Source organism: Lithobates pipiens, unplaced genomic scaffold (genome assembly GCF_037356315.1).
Source record: "Lithobates pipiens isolate NorthernLeopardFrog02 unplaced genomic scaffold, aLitPip1_a1.2 Scaffold_8, whole genome shotgun sequence".
Lineage (NCBI taxonomy): Eukaryota > Metazoa > Chordata > Amphibia > Anura > Ranidae > Lithobates > Lithobates pipiens.
The window spans coordinates 635,997,603-636,014,033 of record NW_027507903.1 but is presented as its reverse complement, the minus strand read 5'-3'; the positions used below and the strand labels follow the sequence as shown (position 1 = coordinate 636,014,033).

The following is a 16,431-nucleotide window of genomic DNA, read 5'->3' as shown; positions in this document are numbered from 1 at the left end:
CAAGCAGCTCCTATTTAAGTGATGCCTTGATTGTGAACAGGTGTGGCAATAATCAGGCCTGGGTGTGGCTAGAGAAATTGAACTCAGGTGTGGACAACCATAGTTATAGTATGTTTTAACAAGGGGGGCAATCACTTTTTCACACAGGGCCATGATGGTTTGGATTTTTTTTCACCTTTAATAATAAACACCTTCATTTACAAATTGCATTTTGTGTTTACTTGTGTTGTCCTTGACTATTGTTTAAATTGGTTTGATGTTCCGAAACACTTAAGTGTGACAAACATACAAAGGAACAGGAAATGAGGAAGGGGGCAAACACTTTTTCACACCACTGTATATATATGTATATATATATGTGTATATATATATATGTATATATATATGTGTATATATATATGTGTATATATATATATGTGTATATATACTGTATATGTGTATATATATATATGTGTATATATATATATATATATATGTATATATATGTGTATATATGTATATATATGTATATATATGTATATATATGTATATATATGTATATGTGTGTATATATATATATATATATATATATATATATATATATATATATATATATGTATATATATATATGTGTGTATATATATGTATATATATATATATATATATATATATATATATATATATATATATACTAAGAAGAACCTGTTATCACTTTTCAGAAGAGCAACTTTACTTTCACTTATTTGGACATTTTGTTTGCATTTCACTTTATTGGACTGTATTATTGCATATACTGGAGTTTTAGATTTTTAGATATTATCACTTTAGGAAATTGCGCTGATCAATTCCCTCTTTAAAAATGTATCAATATTTTCATCTAGTTTGGCTTACCATTTCCAAAATTGCCTCCATTCACTTCAAAGGCCTGAACCTTGGCATTTAGAAGCACAACGCTCACATCGGGTGCAACTTCTAAGTTCACCTCCTTACTGGTAAAATAATGCCCAAGTGGGGTAATAAAGGTTTTTAGATGCACAGAAGTATTTGTGTGGATCTCTTCTGCAAAGCAAACAGAGACAGAGAGTTTACATCTGAGCATGCCTATCAAATGTAGAAAGACAAAATGATGTGTGGTCGGGACTGCTATACATAAAAAAACAAGGTTGGACATGGCTAGAGCTGGTATACAAAGAGAACAATGCTATACCTGCCTAAACTAATATACAAGGCAGTCCAGCTGAGCATAATGAGGGACATTACCCAAACAATAAAAATATATACAAGTAGGGTAAACAAGGAAAATGGCTGTAATCCTGCCTAGATTATTGCATGGATAGAAGGCTGAGCTCATTGCCAAAAACTAAAATAGATTATAGCTGGGACTACTAAAAGTAAGTGAAAGGAAAAAAGAGTAGGACTAGTATTTACATTTTGTTTTTAAAGATACACCCTTTATAGGGTTAATGTGACCAGAGTAAATATGTAGTCAACGTCAGCATTAGGGATGAGCTTCGAGTTCGAGTAGAACTCATGCTCGACTCGAACATTGCCTGTTCGCCCGTTCGCCGAAAAGCGAACAATTTGGGGAGTTCGTGGCAAATTCAAAAAGCCACGGAACACCCTGTAAAAGTCTATGGGAGAAATCTAAAAAGCTAATTGTATAGACTTATATGCAAGTTATTGTCATAAAAAGTGTTTGGAGACCTGGATCCTGCCCCAGGGGACATGTATCAATGCAAAAAAAGTTTTAAAAACTGCCATTTTTTCGGGAGCAATGATTTTAATAATGCTTAAATTGAAACAATAAAAGTGTAATATTCCTTTAAATTTCGTACCTGGGGGGTGTGTATAGTATGCCTGTAAAGGGGCGCATGTTTCCCGTGCTTAGAACTGTCCCTGCACAAATTGTAATTTCTGCAGGAAAAGTCATTTAAAAGCACTCACGGCTATAATGAATTGTCGGCTCCCCATAAAACAGTCATTGAAAGTCATTGATTAAAAAAAAACGCGTGGGGTTCCCCCCAAATTCAATTACCAGGCCCTTCAGGTCAGGTATGAATTTTAAGGGAAACTCCACGACAAATAAAAAAAATGGTGTGGAGTTCCCCCCAAAAATCCATACCAGACCCTATCCGACCACATGCCCTCAACATTGGGAGGATGCTTTGGGGGTCTGTGAGGTCTGTGAGATCACCCATCGCTGGACCCCAGAGAAGAGATCACCTATCGCTGGATACCAAGATTACCACCGCTGGAATCTTTTTTTTCTTTTTTTCTTTTTAATAAAGGACTTATCCCAACTGTGTCTGTGTCTTTTTTAACAATTTTTTACTTTTTGTGAAAAGGTATTGGTACAATGTACCCGTTACCATTTCAAACAGGGGGGAGCGGGATCTGGAGGTCCCCTTGTTAAAGGGGACTTCTAGATTCTGATAAGCCCCCACCTGCAGACCCCCACAACCACCGGCCAGGGTTTTGGGGATGAGGCCCCTGTCCCCATCAACATGGGGACCTGGTGCTTTGAGGGGTCACAGACCCCTAAAGCATCCTCCCAATGGTGGGGGTATGTGGCCTGATACGGTTCAGGAGGGGGGTCACTCTCTTGTCCCCCCTCTTTTCCTGCGGCCTGCCAGGTTACGTGCTCGGATAAAGGGTCTGGTATGGATTTTTGGGGGAAGTCTATGCCATTTTTTTTTTTATTTGGCATGGAGATCCCCTTAAAATCCATGCCAGACCTGAAGGGCCTGGTAATTGAATTTGGGGGAAATCCCATGCATTTTTTTTATCAAAAAATTACTGTTTTCTGTATTACGGGGAGCCGACAATTCATTATAGCCGCGAGTGCTTTTAAATGACTTTTTTTCCTGCAGAAATAGCACTTTGTGTAGGGACAGTTCTAAGCACGGGAAACATTTGCCCCTTTACAGGCATACTATAGACACCCCCAGGTACAAAATTTAAAGGAATATTACACTTTTATTGTTTCACTTTAAGCATTATTAAAATCAGTGCTCCCGAAAAAACATCAGTTTTTAAAACTTTTTTTGCATTGATCCATGTCCCCTGGGGCAGGACCCAGGTCCCCAAACACTTTTTAGGACAATAACTTGCATATTAAACTTTAAAATTAGCACCTTTGATTTTGAACGTTCGAGTCCCATAGACTTTAATAGGGTTCTAAAGTTCACACGAATTTTAGGTCTGTTCGCAGGTTCTGGTGCGAACCAAACCGGGGGGTGTTCAGCTCATCCCTAGTCAGCATACAAAGATGGTCTTAGGTAAAAAAACAGGCCACAAGCATGTTTCCAATGCCCATTTTCCTTACTTACTACAACCATAGAAGTTTCACATTCATCCTCTCCTCTCACCTAAAGAAACCTTCACCATGTCAGCCTTTTTCTTCTCTATTTTGCTACTAGCTACCGATACAATATTATCTCACCCCGCCCTACCTGACCTGGCCACTTCTGCCTACAACAGCTCACTCTTCTCCTCCCTGGACACACTTTCTCCCCTCACTACATGCAGAATTAGGCAAGAACTCTATAACCCTGGCAAACAGATGGCTCCCAAAGTCTCAGACAGCATAGCCATTTGTGGTATAAAACAAGGTCGCTGTAGGAGTTGACCCTGTATAAAGCTGCTCTCCTAGAAAATAATTCCTCCCTCCATGCAACCAAACAGATGTGTTTCAACACTCTGATCAACACCATCTAGTCAAATGCTCATCAACATTTCTCCCTTTAACTTGCTACAGGATATAACAAGATGGATGCAATTCGTGATGAGATCTCATCTCAGCACATTAGCAGAGCAAGAAGAAAGGAGATATTTTTAAAAAGAATAGCAAGATCGTGTAAGTCCTACTATAAGCATTTCATTTAAAAAAATGGTTTTAATATAATTTTAAGTACAGTACTGAAGCCAGAGTGAACTATTGTAATGTAGTTCTTTTAGTACAATTTATTTCTGGAGTGGGGTAGAAGGTTAGGGTAAGGTGAGAGTCGGGGCACCAATCCTAAATTAGAAAACGTTGTGGCCCTGATACAGGAAATTAACGTTGGGGTAAAACCAAAAAGTTGTTAATAAAGGAAAAATGTGATGGACGATATGATGAGATGATTCTTCAGAGTTTGTTGATCCCCTCTGTAATCAGATTACTATGAGTTAAAGTTGCATCAATATTTAAATCTGGTGTGGCTTACTATTTCCAAAATTGCCTCCGATCACTTCAAAGGCCTAAACCTTGGCATCCAGGAGCAGAACGCTGACATCGGGAGCACTATGGTGCCAATATTCTTGATTCTTCTATTTGCTTGAGCACAGCTAGGACAACTACCAAATTATACAGCAATGGACATACAAGGAGCACACAAAACTGATACATGTGGAGCTTGGTCAGTTCTTGGCTTCCTATATATCTTCATTCTTCCACTAGGCAAAGTGGGAACCCTTCATAATTGGCAAACACGGAAACTGCATGAAGGGGTGGTTGTAACCCCTCGTATATTTGACACAGCTGGTGTGCAGCCCAGGTAACTCAGTGGAGGGGTGAATGGAAACCCTCATATTGGGCAACATCAGATGCAACAACTGGGAACTCATAATGGGCAAAACAGGTATGAAGACTGGGGAACTCAGTGCAGAAAGTGCATCAACACAGTCCCCAAGATAAATACTGTATTCGGGTTTAGCTCCCCAGCATCTGCCAAACACTAAAATATCAGTTTTGGATGGAGTGACCTTTTAGCTTGACTAGTACTACTGAACACAGTGCTAACATGTTTGCTAAGTTATCCTGTAAGTATGATATCATGTTTTGTGTATTACCTCCCCGAATGTGCTTCAGATAGGCAACCCCAATGGTTTCAAGGTAAAACAAACTTTCCTTCTCGCTCTGAAAAAAAAAAGTACAAAAATATTTTATAAATATAATTTTATTTTTTTTATTTTTTCAGTTTAGATGATTTAGTACATTGGCATAAATACACCCATGCATGTATGATGCATTTCAGAACTTCAAGCAAACTAAACTGATGGACTTAATTGTCTAAAAAGAGTTATATCCCTTACTGTGGCAAGTAAATCAATCTGTGCACAACAGGGATGGACATTTCCACGCACCAAAGCCCACAGGATAGAGCCCAACTCATAGCACTTAATTAATGAAGTCGTGCTGTTAGTTACTTAAAGCGTTAAAAACACAGTGGTATCAGCAAGGTAGTGATAAATGTCACTTCTCACCACTAGTTAGTGTGTGACTTTAAACGGTGAGAATAAAGGATAAACCCCAACCCAATACTCGCATAGGTGGGGTATATGGTGGATGTAATAAAATAGTCCAAACCACACTCACTAATTGTCCATCCCACTCCTGTTGCCATTCAGTATAGCACGGTGTATGCCAATCAAACAAATGGAGTTAAACATGGGATCCCCCGCCTACTCCCTACAAAAATCAAGTGAACCCAAACAACAAAAAGTGAAAAAAATGTGCACCTAAAAACAAAGGACCCTATATGTTTCACTCTAAAACGATCTTTGTCAGGGGTGCCAATAGGGATGAGCTTGGTGTTCAAGTCGAACGCATGTTCGTCTCGAACACCGGTTGTTCGCCCATTCGGCAAAGCCAGAACTCTGTGGGCCGTTCACGCCAAATTCATGTGGCGCTCACGGCCCACAATGCACTGCACCATCGCAGTGCATTGCTGGCTCATGATTGGCCAAGCATGCACTGTGACCCCGCATGCTTGGCCAATCACAGCGCTGGCAGCAAGGAGAGCCATAATTGGCCACAGGCAGGATGCCTGTGGCCAATTATAGCTCAGTGGCTTTAGTACATGCCCCACACTATATAAGGCCACCAGCGTGGCGGCCTTGTGTAGTGTGTTCCGGCGTGCAGGGAGAGAAGGATAGGCAGGGCCAGTGTTTTCTTTTCTCAGGCATCTGCAGGAGTTAAAGTGGGTGTTGTGTGCCTAAAGCGCAGTATACACATCACCTGTATCTACCATTTATTGCTGCTGTTCTCTAATACAGCCATCTGCAGGAGTTAGTGGGTGTTGTGTGCCTCCAGCGCAGTATACACCTGTATCTACCCTTTATTGCTGGTGTTCTGTAATACAGGCATCTGCAGGACTTAGTGGGTGTTGTGTGCCTCCAGCACAATATACACCTGTATCTACCCTTTATTGCTGGTGTTCTCTAATACAGCCATCTGCAGGAGTTAGTGGGTGTTGTGTGCCTCCAGCACAGCACAATATACACCTGTATCTACCCTTTATTGCTGGTGTTCTCTCATACAGGCATCTGCAGTAGTTAGTGGGCCTAGAACTGTAAAGGGGGTAGAAAGCTTATGCAGACGTGCCAAGGCATCTGTGAGAAATTTCACCTGGCCTGAATTGGGGGCGTAGACGTTCATGATCGTCATAGGGTTAGAGAGATAGGATCCCTGCAAAATAATATAACGACCATGAGGATCCACTTGAGAGGACCTAACCTGGAGAGGACATGAGTTTTTTATTAAAATTGCTACTCCAGCCTTCCCCGAGGGGTCCGATGCCACATAAGACACCGGAAAATGTTTAGATGCGAATCTAAAGGAGCCTCCGGCCCGGAAGTGCGTCTCTTGGACTAATATCACATCCGCGCCGGAGGCCCTAAACTCCCTCAAGGCCAGCCATCTCTTCCTGACGGAATTCAGGCCCTTTACGTTATAGGAGACCAGTTTCAAAGCCATGTCGCGTCGGGGCAGTCAGGCCAGTGAACATGCAGGTCAAAGGGCGGAGGCCCAGACACAACACGGCTCAATAGGGGGCCAGGGAGGGGCCCCAACCTGCCTATCAGCACATTATAATTAAAACAGATATTGCTAACAATAGAGTTAGTTGCAACATGGAAAGAAACACCCAAGGACACATATAGACATAAAATGCACATAACAGTTATCGGCAAATGCATTAGAGGAAAAACCCCAATAAAAGCAATAAAATCAAAAAAATAAATGAAAAGAAAATAAAAAACAAAAAATTTTAAATTAAAAATAAAAACCAAAACACCAAGAAGACATCAGAGCAATAATATGAAAAAGAGAAGACACATATCAGTCCCCAAAAAAGGGGGTATGCGTGCAGGCCCAAAAAGGGGGCCACTGAATATAGTGATGCGGAGCAACCATAAGGCCAGGACGGCCTAAAAAAAAACAAAAAAGGTCAGCAAAAAAAAAACCTGAGAGTCAAACCCCTCAGAGGTCCTTGGCCGCAGCCCAAGGACTTGGTGGGGAGCATGGCAGTTCCCAACATGGAAGGGGGTCCGTGATGTTCCGCCCCGACGATCCAGAGAGGTCGATGGCGTTGTAAGGGCTCCCCATGTCCTCCGTAACAAAGTCAGTAGCCGAGGGAAGCAAACAGAAACTGAAGTATAGAACAGAACCGTAGAAAAAACAGCCCAACTGGGATCTCTGAACCAGCGGTGGAACCGCGCAGGGCCTAAAACCAACTGTAGAGGCATACCTCACTCCACGGGGGGGGGGCAACAAAAAAAAGGGGCAAATCCCGAGGGGACCCCGACAGGTCTTCAGGTGGGGGGTCTGGAGCGTTGAGAGCGTTGGGGTGTGGAGTAGGCCCTTGATCCTCTTCCTCTCACCAGGGTCCAGATCCTGGGAGGGAGAGAGCTGTGTCTTGGGGTAGTCGGAGGAGCTTGGACAAACTCTGCAGGGAGCGGAGGAAGGCCCAGCTTCTTGAGGAAAGCCTCCCCCTCCTGGGGGTCCTGCAGGGTGTGCCGGGCCCCCTCCATGGTGACACTCAAACAGAAGGGAAAGCCCCAATAATAAGGGACCTTGAGCTCCTGAAGGTGGGATGTGATGGGTCTCAGAGAGCGACGCTTGGCCAATGTGATGGGAGAAAGGTCACTAAACAGTTGAATCTTATCCCCCTTGATGCTGGACCTGTTGCGCGTAGCCTTGGTCAGGGCCTCCTTGCTTTCATAGAAGTGGAAACGCACCACTATATCCCGGGGCCTGGCCCCCGCAGGGGGTTTAGGAGCCAGGGATCTGTGGGCCCTGTCCAGGCGCCAGTCTATGTCCACTATGTCTGGGGCCAGGGTGTTGAAGAGGCCTAGAAGATACGGCCTGATGTTATTGTCAGCTATCTTCTCAGAGACACCGCGGATCCTGAGGTTTTGGCGTCGTTCTCTGTTCTCGAGATCCTCCTGTTGGAGTTGTAGTTGGGAGACAGAATTTTTAAGAGTAGCGGTTTCCTCTTCAAGGGCCTGCACATAATGCAGAGTCTCGTCAAATTTTGTTTCCAGGGTCGCCGTGCGTTCCCCTAGGGCATCTATTTCCCCCCTAAGTTCTCTGGAGATCCTTCCCATCTCCTGGGCTATGTCCCTGGTAACTTGCTGCGCCAGGGCCTGGAGCTTGAGATCCATCAACTCCGGTGTGAGGGCCTGCGGAGAGGGGGAAGGCGGGGGCTGTCGGGGTGACCACTGCGAGGAATCCATAAGCGTACTGACATAGTCCTTCGGATCCCCCTGTGTAATCGGGGCCGGGGATGAGGGCCTAGTTAGAAAGCGATCCATATTGGAGGAGGGCTGCGGGGGACGATACGCTGATCGCTGATCCCCGATTTTTCCCATGAAGTGCCTGGGAGGGATGAGGAGGGTCGGAGGCTTGCCCCTGGATCAATCTGTGCTAGCGTTAGCGTTACAGGGGCTGCGGATCGCGGGACGGGACCAGAACTCACGGATTAAACAACCGCCATCTTGGAGAGCCGCGCTTGCGACCTAGTAGAGATGTTTAAGGCATAAATCAGGTTGGTAGAAGGGCGAACGAAGGCCTTTGAGTGTAGATGAAGGGTTTGGGTGGTCCAAGATGGCAGCCAGCTAGGCCAAGGCCTCAGTCCCAAAGTGTGGAGGTGACCGTGGGGTGGGTAGGAGACCTTCCCGGGGTGCCCAGTCCCCGCTGTGGCGGGGTAATATGTCCTTTCCCTTGGGGAAAGTAGTATTGGTGCTGTAGGGGAGCCAGACAGGAGATCCTGGGTGTAGCAAGATGGCCGCCGGAATACACCTTACTAACCTCCGAAACGATTGCCGCTCCGGTGTCCTTTAGCTCGGCTCCCGTCCTCCAGCGGGGGGGCCCCGAGGGTCGAGCGGTGCTGTGTGGTGCCGAGATGGCCGAAGGGCGGCCTGGATTCCGCCGTCCGGCGGTCGCGGGGACTGAGTAGGCCACAAGATGGCGGCGCCCGGCCTGTTGTGTAGCTCGCGGCCGCGGGCCGGTTCACGATGCCGAGACTGGCCAAATACCGCCCCAGCCCGAAGCAGAGGTGTCCCGCAAGGGAGATGGGTGGTCCAGCAGGCTCCCAAACTGTGTCCTGAGAGAGGATGGACACGGATTGCGAGAGGCGCCAGCGGAGCTCCTCTCTAACACATCCCTCTTCTTCCGCTGCCAGCCACGCCCACAGGCCCCCATTTCTGCAGAGCATATAGGACAGGCCCCTACTTTCAAACATCCAACTTACAAATGTCTCCTACTTGCAAACGGAAGGAGACAACAGGAAGTGAGATGAAAAAAGACGGATGGCAAAAAAAATTATACAGGGGTGATAACCCTTCCCATGTTTTCCAAAAAGCTTAAAAATAGATTTTTTGACTGGAGCTACACTTTAAAAATGTACCAGTTCAAAATTACAAACAGATTCAACTTAACACAACAAACCTACACAGTCCCTGTCTTGTTTGCACTGCCTGTATACTGCTGTTCTGAGTATATAGGGCCTGGGGGCCACACGCATTTCCTTTTTTTAATATGGGTACGGGGTTCCCCTTAATATGCGTACAAGACCCATAGGGGCTGGTAATGGGCAGGGAGGGCTACCCATGCCATTTTTCTCAATGATTTTCATCCATATTGCCGGAACCAGATATTACATTAAAACTGCAAGCAGTTTTAAATTACTTTTTTCTGTTAAATGTCATTTTGTGCAGGGACTGTTCTAAACACGGGAAACACGTGGCACTTCACAGGCATACTACAGACACCCCCCAGGCACGATATTTAAAGGAATATTTAACTTTTCTTTTCACTTTAATCGTCATTAAAATCAGTGCTCCCGAAAAAATTTCAGTTTTTAAAAACAATTTTAGCATTGACCTATGTCCCCTGGGGAAGGAGCCGGGCCCCCAAACCCTTTTTAGGACAATATCTGGCATATTAGCCATTAAAATGATCACTTTTTATTTCGAACGTTCGAGTCCCATAGACTTCAATGGGGTTCTAAAGTTCGCACAAATTTTCGGTCCGTTCGAAAGTTTTGGTGCGAACAGAACCGGGGGGTGGTCGGCTCATCCCTAGGTGCCAATAAATAACAGAGTGCAGCAGATCACCACATGGCAAATGGCGACTTGAATTTTACTTCACCTCTGGTTATAGATATATTCTAAGATGGCCACCACATTATGCGTGTGATGACGTCATCACGCACGTACTGTATGTGTGATGACGTCATCATGCACACAAAGTCTGTTTCGTCATTATCACCATCTAGAGGAAAAAATTGAGAATGTGAAGTTCCAAAGACAAGCCAAACTATAACTGTAACAACCTCATTAATTCTCGCCTTAATATCAACCATTTAAAGGGGAGAGTGTAAAAAACACCAAGGAGAAATTGGAACTTTAATTGAAGCACCGGACAGCAAAAAGATATACTTAGATGAATAAAAAGGAATTTTATTAAGGACTAGGTAAAAAATATCTATAAATAATTAATTCTGATAACAATGATACAAATTGTATTGATATATGGACTGAGGCATTATAATACAGTCCCGGTAACAATGTATAATGATAACAATAATATACTATACAGTATGTTGGAGATAGTGATGATCTCACATAATATAAAGTATTTAATTCCTTGATTCATCAAAAAACAGTAGAATATATATAATACTTCACATGTTATTACTTGCGGGACCTATGGTCTCAAACTTGAAAAGGAAAAAAATAGATACATAATGGTACATAAACTTGAGAAGTCTTGGTAATAATGGTAAAAACACGGCAGCTGGTAGCTCGACGCGTTTCGTGGCTTGGGTGCCACTCATCAGGAGCAAGCATGTGTGATAATCTGTAAAAATTAACATAAATATAAGGGATAATAATAATAAATAAGGGAAGCAGAATAAGGAGTGGGGTGTCAAACCCCACAACTTAAGCTTACTTGTTAAGGTCTGATGCGGTGCCCATGTGGTGATGGGGCTGCAAACGCAATCCAGATATGGCTCCAAATGGGAGCTGAGGTGGATGGTCCCGTGGACTGGGAAGGGGCGATACTCGAGGCGGCCATGGCAATCAAGGACAAACTAAGGGAGAGAAATGTGATGTGTGACCCGTGAGGCAAGGGGAGGGAGAAAAAATAAAAAAGGAATGGGTGAAAAAAGGGGGGGGGGAAGAGGAAAGGAAATGGAAAAGAGGAAGAAGGGAATGGGCAAAGGGGGAGGAAAATTGGGAGGAGAGGGGAAGGGAAGGAAAAGGAAAAAAGCAATGGGAAACAGGAGAGAGAAGGGAAAAAAATAACATGACTATAATGGCTACATATATTTGTACTGTTTTATGCAAACCTTAGCCCATAAGAAAAAGAAAAAGGTTGCCAATAATCAGCAATACCAAAACTACAAAATCCAAAAAAAAGGAGCTAGCTAAGAAGCCTCAAATGACAGGTAAGTAAAGCCCTTATTTAACCAATATAGAGAGCACAATCCATATTCACCCATGGGTCCCAGAGTTTCTCCTATTTGGCCATTTTTCCAAGAGTACAGATTCAATTTTGGCATGGATCATAGCTTGTGTGACCCTATTTCGAACTGCCAGAACACAAAGTAAGGGAGTTTTCCAGGCTTTCGCTATGGTCTGTTTAGCCGCAGTGGTGACCTGGAGCAACAGTTTGAATTGTCGATGGCTCATGTCCTGTGGTTTCTTATTCAAAAGTGCCACAGAGGGGTCCGGTGTAGTAGGCAAATCAAAAAGTTTAGCAAGAATGTCAAAAATATCCAAACAAAAGGTCTGTACAACTGGGCATTCTCACCAAATATAAAAGTGGGTGCCTATATTATTGCAACCACAAAAGCAATGGGGGTGGGGGGGGGTATTATGACAAAAATGTGGAATTTGTTTCTAGTGCTACAATGTTCTGAGAGGAAGACTTGGTGGCTTCCCATATGTGGGTCGAATCAGAAGGATCTAAAATAATTACGAGGTCCCTCTCCCATTTAGCGACATATGAGGGGGTGTTAGTGCTGATGATATCTAGTAGCTGTTGATACAGATCTGAAATAAGACCCCTCCTGTAAGGATCACTTTTACAAATATCTTTAAAAGAGGACATTTAGTATGGGAAAAGGTCGGAGGGGTCAATGGAATCAGAGAGTGTTATATCTGGTGATAGCAAAAGAGTTCAGAGGAAGGAATATCGTAGGATTTGCATATGGGTGGGAACGACAGGATTGTGATGGAGGTAAAAAAAAAGTATACTCTCGGAAAGGCTGACTGAGGGCCATGTCGAGAAAGAGACGGGTGATGTTCAAGTCAGGTAGAATGCTGAATTGCAGAGAAATGAAAGGGGAGATTTGTGTGGAAAACACATTATAGGGTTAGTGAGGGAGCAACCATGAGACGGATCGAGTTATAAGAGGTTAGCTACAGATAGGGGGTCGCAGTCTACCAATTCCAGTGTCACCCATAAAGGTATTTCCTTGGAGGCATGGTATTTGGGGAGCTGGACCAACTCAGAGGTCAAGTAATATTTTATTGGTGCATACTGAGCGGGCTAGGTGAACCGCTTAGCAGGCACTGTCACCAGTCTGGCAAGGAAACTTGGAAAAGGCAGTCGTACACCACAAAGAGATACCAATACAACTTCATTATTGTAGTGCAGACATATGCAGTCACAGGAATGAACAGAAAGCTCAGTTCATTCCTGTGACAGAATATGTCTACACTACAATAACAACGTTTTATTGGTATCCCATTGCGGTGTGCAGCTTCCTTTTCCAAGTTTCCTTGTTTGTTGTGGTGTCGAGCCAGGCCAGCACCCGTCGGTTTACCTGCTGTGGAATCTCATCAGGCTCACCTGGAGTGGTGCTTTCTCCTCTGCCTACCAGCCTCGCAAGATGGGATGAAGCCTATTTGGTCCCTATGGATTAAGGAACCTATCATCAAGTTCAAGCAACTTGAAAAGTTTTTCGTTAAGATTTTAATATTGAGATTGAGGGCAGAGATGGGTCTATAATTAGACCATGAGGTGCCATCTAAGTGAGGCTTAGGTATCATCGAAATAGCAGCTGTCAAAGCTTTGTTGAAAGCTGCAACAAATAATGTGAGAAAGAAAGTCTGCAAACTTTTTATAATAGGTAGCTGATTGGGTGTCAGGTCGTTTGTGCGGTTTTAATGTCTTGATAGCCATTACAACTTCTGTGTCTGTAATAGGTTTATCAAGATTCTCTCAGTGTGAAAGTGTGGGGAGTTTGATGTTGGAGAATAGAGTTTTTGGTTGTGATTGGTCAAAGGTAGGGATGAGCTTCGTGTTCGACTCGAACGTACGTTCGACTCGAACGTACGTTCGACTCGAACATTGGCTGTTCGTCCGTTTGGCGAAATCCGAACTCTTGGTCCGTTCGCGTCAAAATTCGTGTGGCGCGCACGGCCCACAATGCACTGCGATGGCGCAGTGCATTGCTGGCTCATGATTGGCCAAGCATGCACTGTGACCCCGCATGCTTGGCCAATCGCAGCGCCAGCAGCGAGGAGAGCCATGATTGGCCACAGGCAGGATGCCTGTGGCCAATCATAGCTCAGGCTGTGTAGTGCACGCCCCACACTATATAAGGCCGCCTTTGAGGCGGCCTCGTGTAGTGTGTTGGCATCTGAAGCAGTGGGTGTTCTGTGTACCTTCAACACAGTTACACACCGATCGTTTTTGGCTGATTTCCTATCTTGCTCTTGTGTAGTGGTTATTGTCTGTGCCCTGACCGCAGTATACATCACTATATTCACCTCACCTATATAGCTAGTGATCTATCTTTAATAATAGAGCTTGCAGTCAGTAGTGTTAGGAGATAGTGCGTGCTGTCTGCGTGCTCTGTACCCAGTACATACCGCTATAATCCACCTACATAGCTGTTCTCTATTTGAGCCCAATTGCCATCTGCAGGAGTTATTGGAAGTTGTGTGTGCCTCCAGCACAGCACAGTATACATCTGTATATACTACTTTATCTCTGCTGTTTTCTGGTTATTGTCTGCGTGCCCTGACCGCAGTATACACCGTGATATTCACCTCACCTATATAGCTAGTGGTCCATCTTTAATAATAGAGCTTGCAGTCAGTAGTGTTAGGAGATAGTGCGTGCTGTCTGCGTGCTCTGTACCCAGTACATACCGCTATAATCCACCTACATAGCTGTTCTCTATTTGAGCCCAATTGCCATCTGCAGGAGTTATTGGAAGTTGTGTGTGCCTCCAGCACAGCACAGTATACATCTGTATATACCCCTTTATCTCTGCTGTTTTCTGGTTATTGTCTGCGTGCCCTGACCGCAGTATACACTGCGATATTCACCTCAGCCTAAGGCCCAATTTTTCTGCCTCTGTTTAACAGGGGCGTTTAAGTACAATTTTTGATGCAATGCTTTGCAGCAGGGCTAATTCCAGCAAAAAAACTAGAGTATATGGAAGAGGTTGCAGTGTGGTGGCACCAGCAGCAGTGCCTAAGGCCAAATTTTTCTGCCCCTGTTTAACAGGGACATGTAATTACAATTCTTGATATAATATTTCACAGGAGGGCCCCTTCCTGTGCCCACCCAGAGTAACGGTGAGGACTTATAGTGTTGTGGCACCAGCACCACAACCACCAAAGGTCAATTTTTCTACCACTGTTCAACAATGGCATGTAATTACAATTCTTGATATAATCGTTCACAGCAGGGAGCTCCAGCGCCCACCAAGAGTCACTTTGAGGGCTTACAATGTTGTGGCAAAACCAACACCTTGTTCCGCCATTTCTGCAGAGCATATAGGGCAGGCCCCTACTTTCAAACATCCAACTTACAAACATCAGACAGCAGCAAGTGAGATGAAAAAAGATGGACGACAAAACAAATTGTACAGGGGTGATAACCCTTCCCTATGTTTTCCAAAAAGCCTAAAAATAGTTTACACTTTAAAAATGTACCAGTTGAAAATTACAAACAGATTCAACTTAACACAACAAACCTACACAGTCCCTGTCTTGTTTGCACCGCTTGTATACTGCTGTTCTGAGTATATAGGGCCTGGGGGCCACACGCATTTCCTTTTTTTAATATGGGTACAGGGTTCCCCTTAATATGCGTACAAGACCCAAATAGGCTGGTAATGGGCAGGGAGGGCTACCCATGCCATTTTTCTCAATGATTTTCAACCATATTGCAGGATCCAGATATAACATTAAAACCGCAAGCAGTTTTAAATGGTGTTATTTCCGTTTAAAGTCATTTTGTGCAGGGACTGTTCTAAACACGGGAAACACGTGGCACTTCACAGGCATACTACAGACACCCCCCAGGCACCATATTTAAAGGAATATTTCACTTTTTTTTCACTTTAATCGTCATTAAAATCAGTGCTCCCGCCAAAACGGCAGTTTTTAAAACTTTTTTTTGCATTGACCCATGTCCCCTGAGGCAGGAGTCAGGTCCCCAAACCCTTTTTAGGACAGTATCTTGCATATTAGCCGTTAAAATTAGCACTTTCCATTTCTAACGTTCGAGTCCCATAGACTTCAATGGGGTTCTAACGTTCGAAAAGTTCTGGTGCGAACCGAACCGGGGGGTGTTCGGCTCATCCCTAGTCAAAGGTGTCTGAGTATAGGTCAGCGAGCCTGCGGCAGAATTCATGACGTATTATGAGAGGGTTACTAGTGTAATTATCTTAGGAGAGTTTCAAATCAACACTTTTAGACACTTAGGGCAAAGGCCAGAAATGTGTTATGCCGAGTGGAATTTCTGACAGAAAAAGTCTGATGGGAGCTTTTCATCGTATATTCCGATCTTGTGTATGCCCCATCTGACTTTTTACGTTGAAAATTCTGACAGACCTAGAAAGGGTCTGGTATGAGTATTTAGGGGGAACCCCACGTCTTTTTTTTTTTTTTTTATTATCAATGACTTTTAATGACTGTTTTCTGTATTACGGGGAGCCGACGATTCATTATAGCCGCGAGTGCTTTTAAATGACTTTTTTTCCTGCAGAAATGACACTTTGTGCAGGGACAGTTCTAAGCACGGGAAACATGCGCCCCTTTACAGGCATACTATACACACCCCCCAGGTACGAAATTTAAAGGAATATTACAATTTTATTGTTATTTATTATTTATTATTTAAGCATTATTAAAATCACTGTTCCTGAAAAAACGTTCGTT

The 16,431-nt window shown here is 43.9% G+C and overlaps 1 protein-coding gene across 1 annotated transcript in view; it reads right to left on the bottom strand.

Moving 5' to 3' along the window:
- Positions 1-16,431, bottom strand: part of LOC143961561 (uncharacterized) — a 456,309-nt gene that overhangs the window by 56,996 nt on the left and 382,882 nt on the right. The window contains exons 9-10 of the mRNA XM_077470870.1: positions 4,810-4,876; positions 871-1,038 (exon numbers count right to left, since the gene is read on the bottom strand). Coding sequence (XP_077326996.1) covers positions 871-1,038; positions 4,810-4,876 — 235 coding nt within the window. The remainder of the gene's footprint in view (positions 1-870; positions 1,039-4,809; positions 4,877-16,431) is intronic.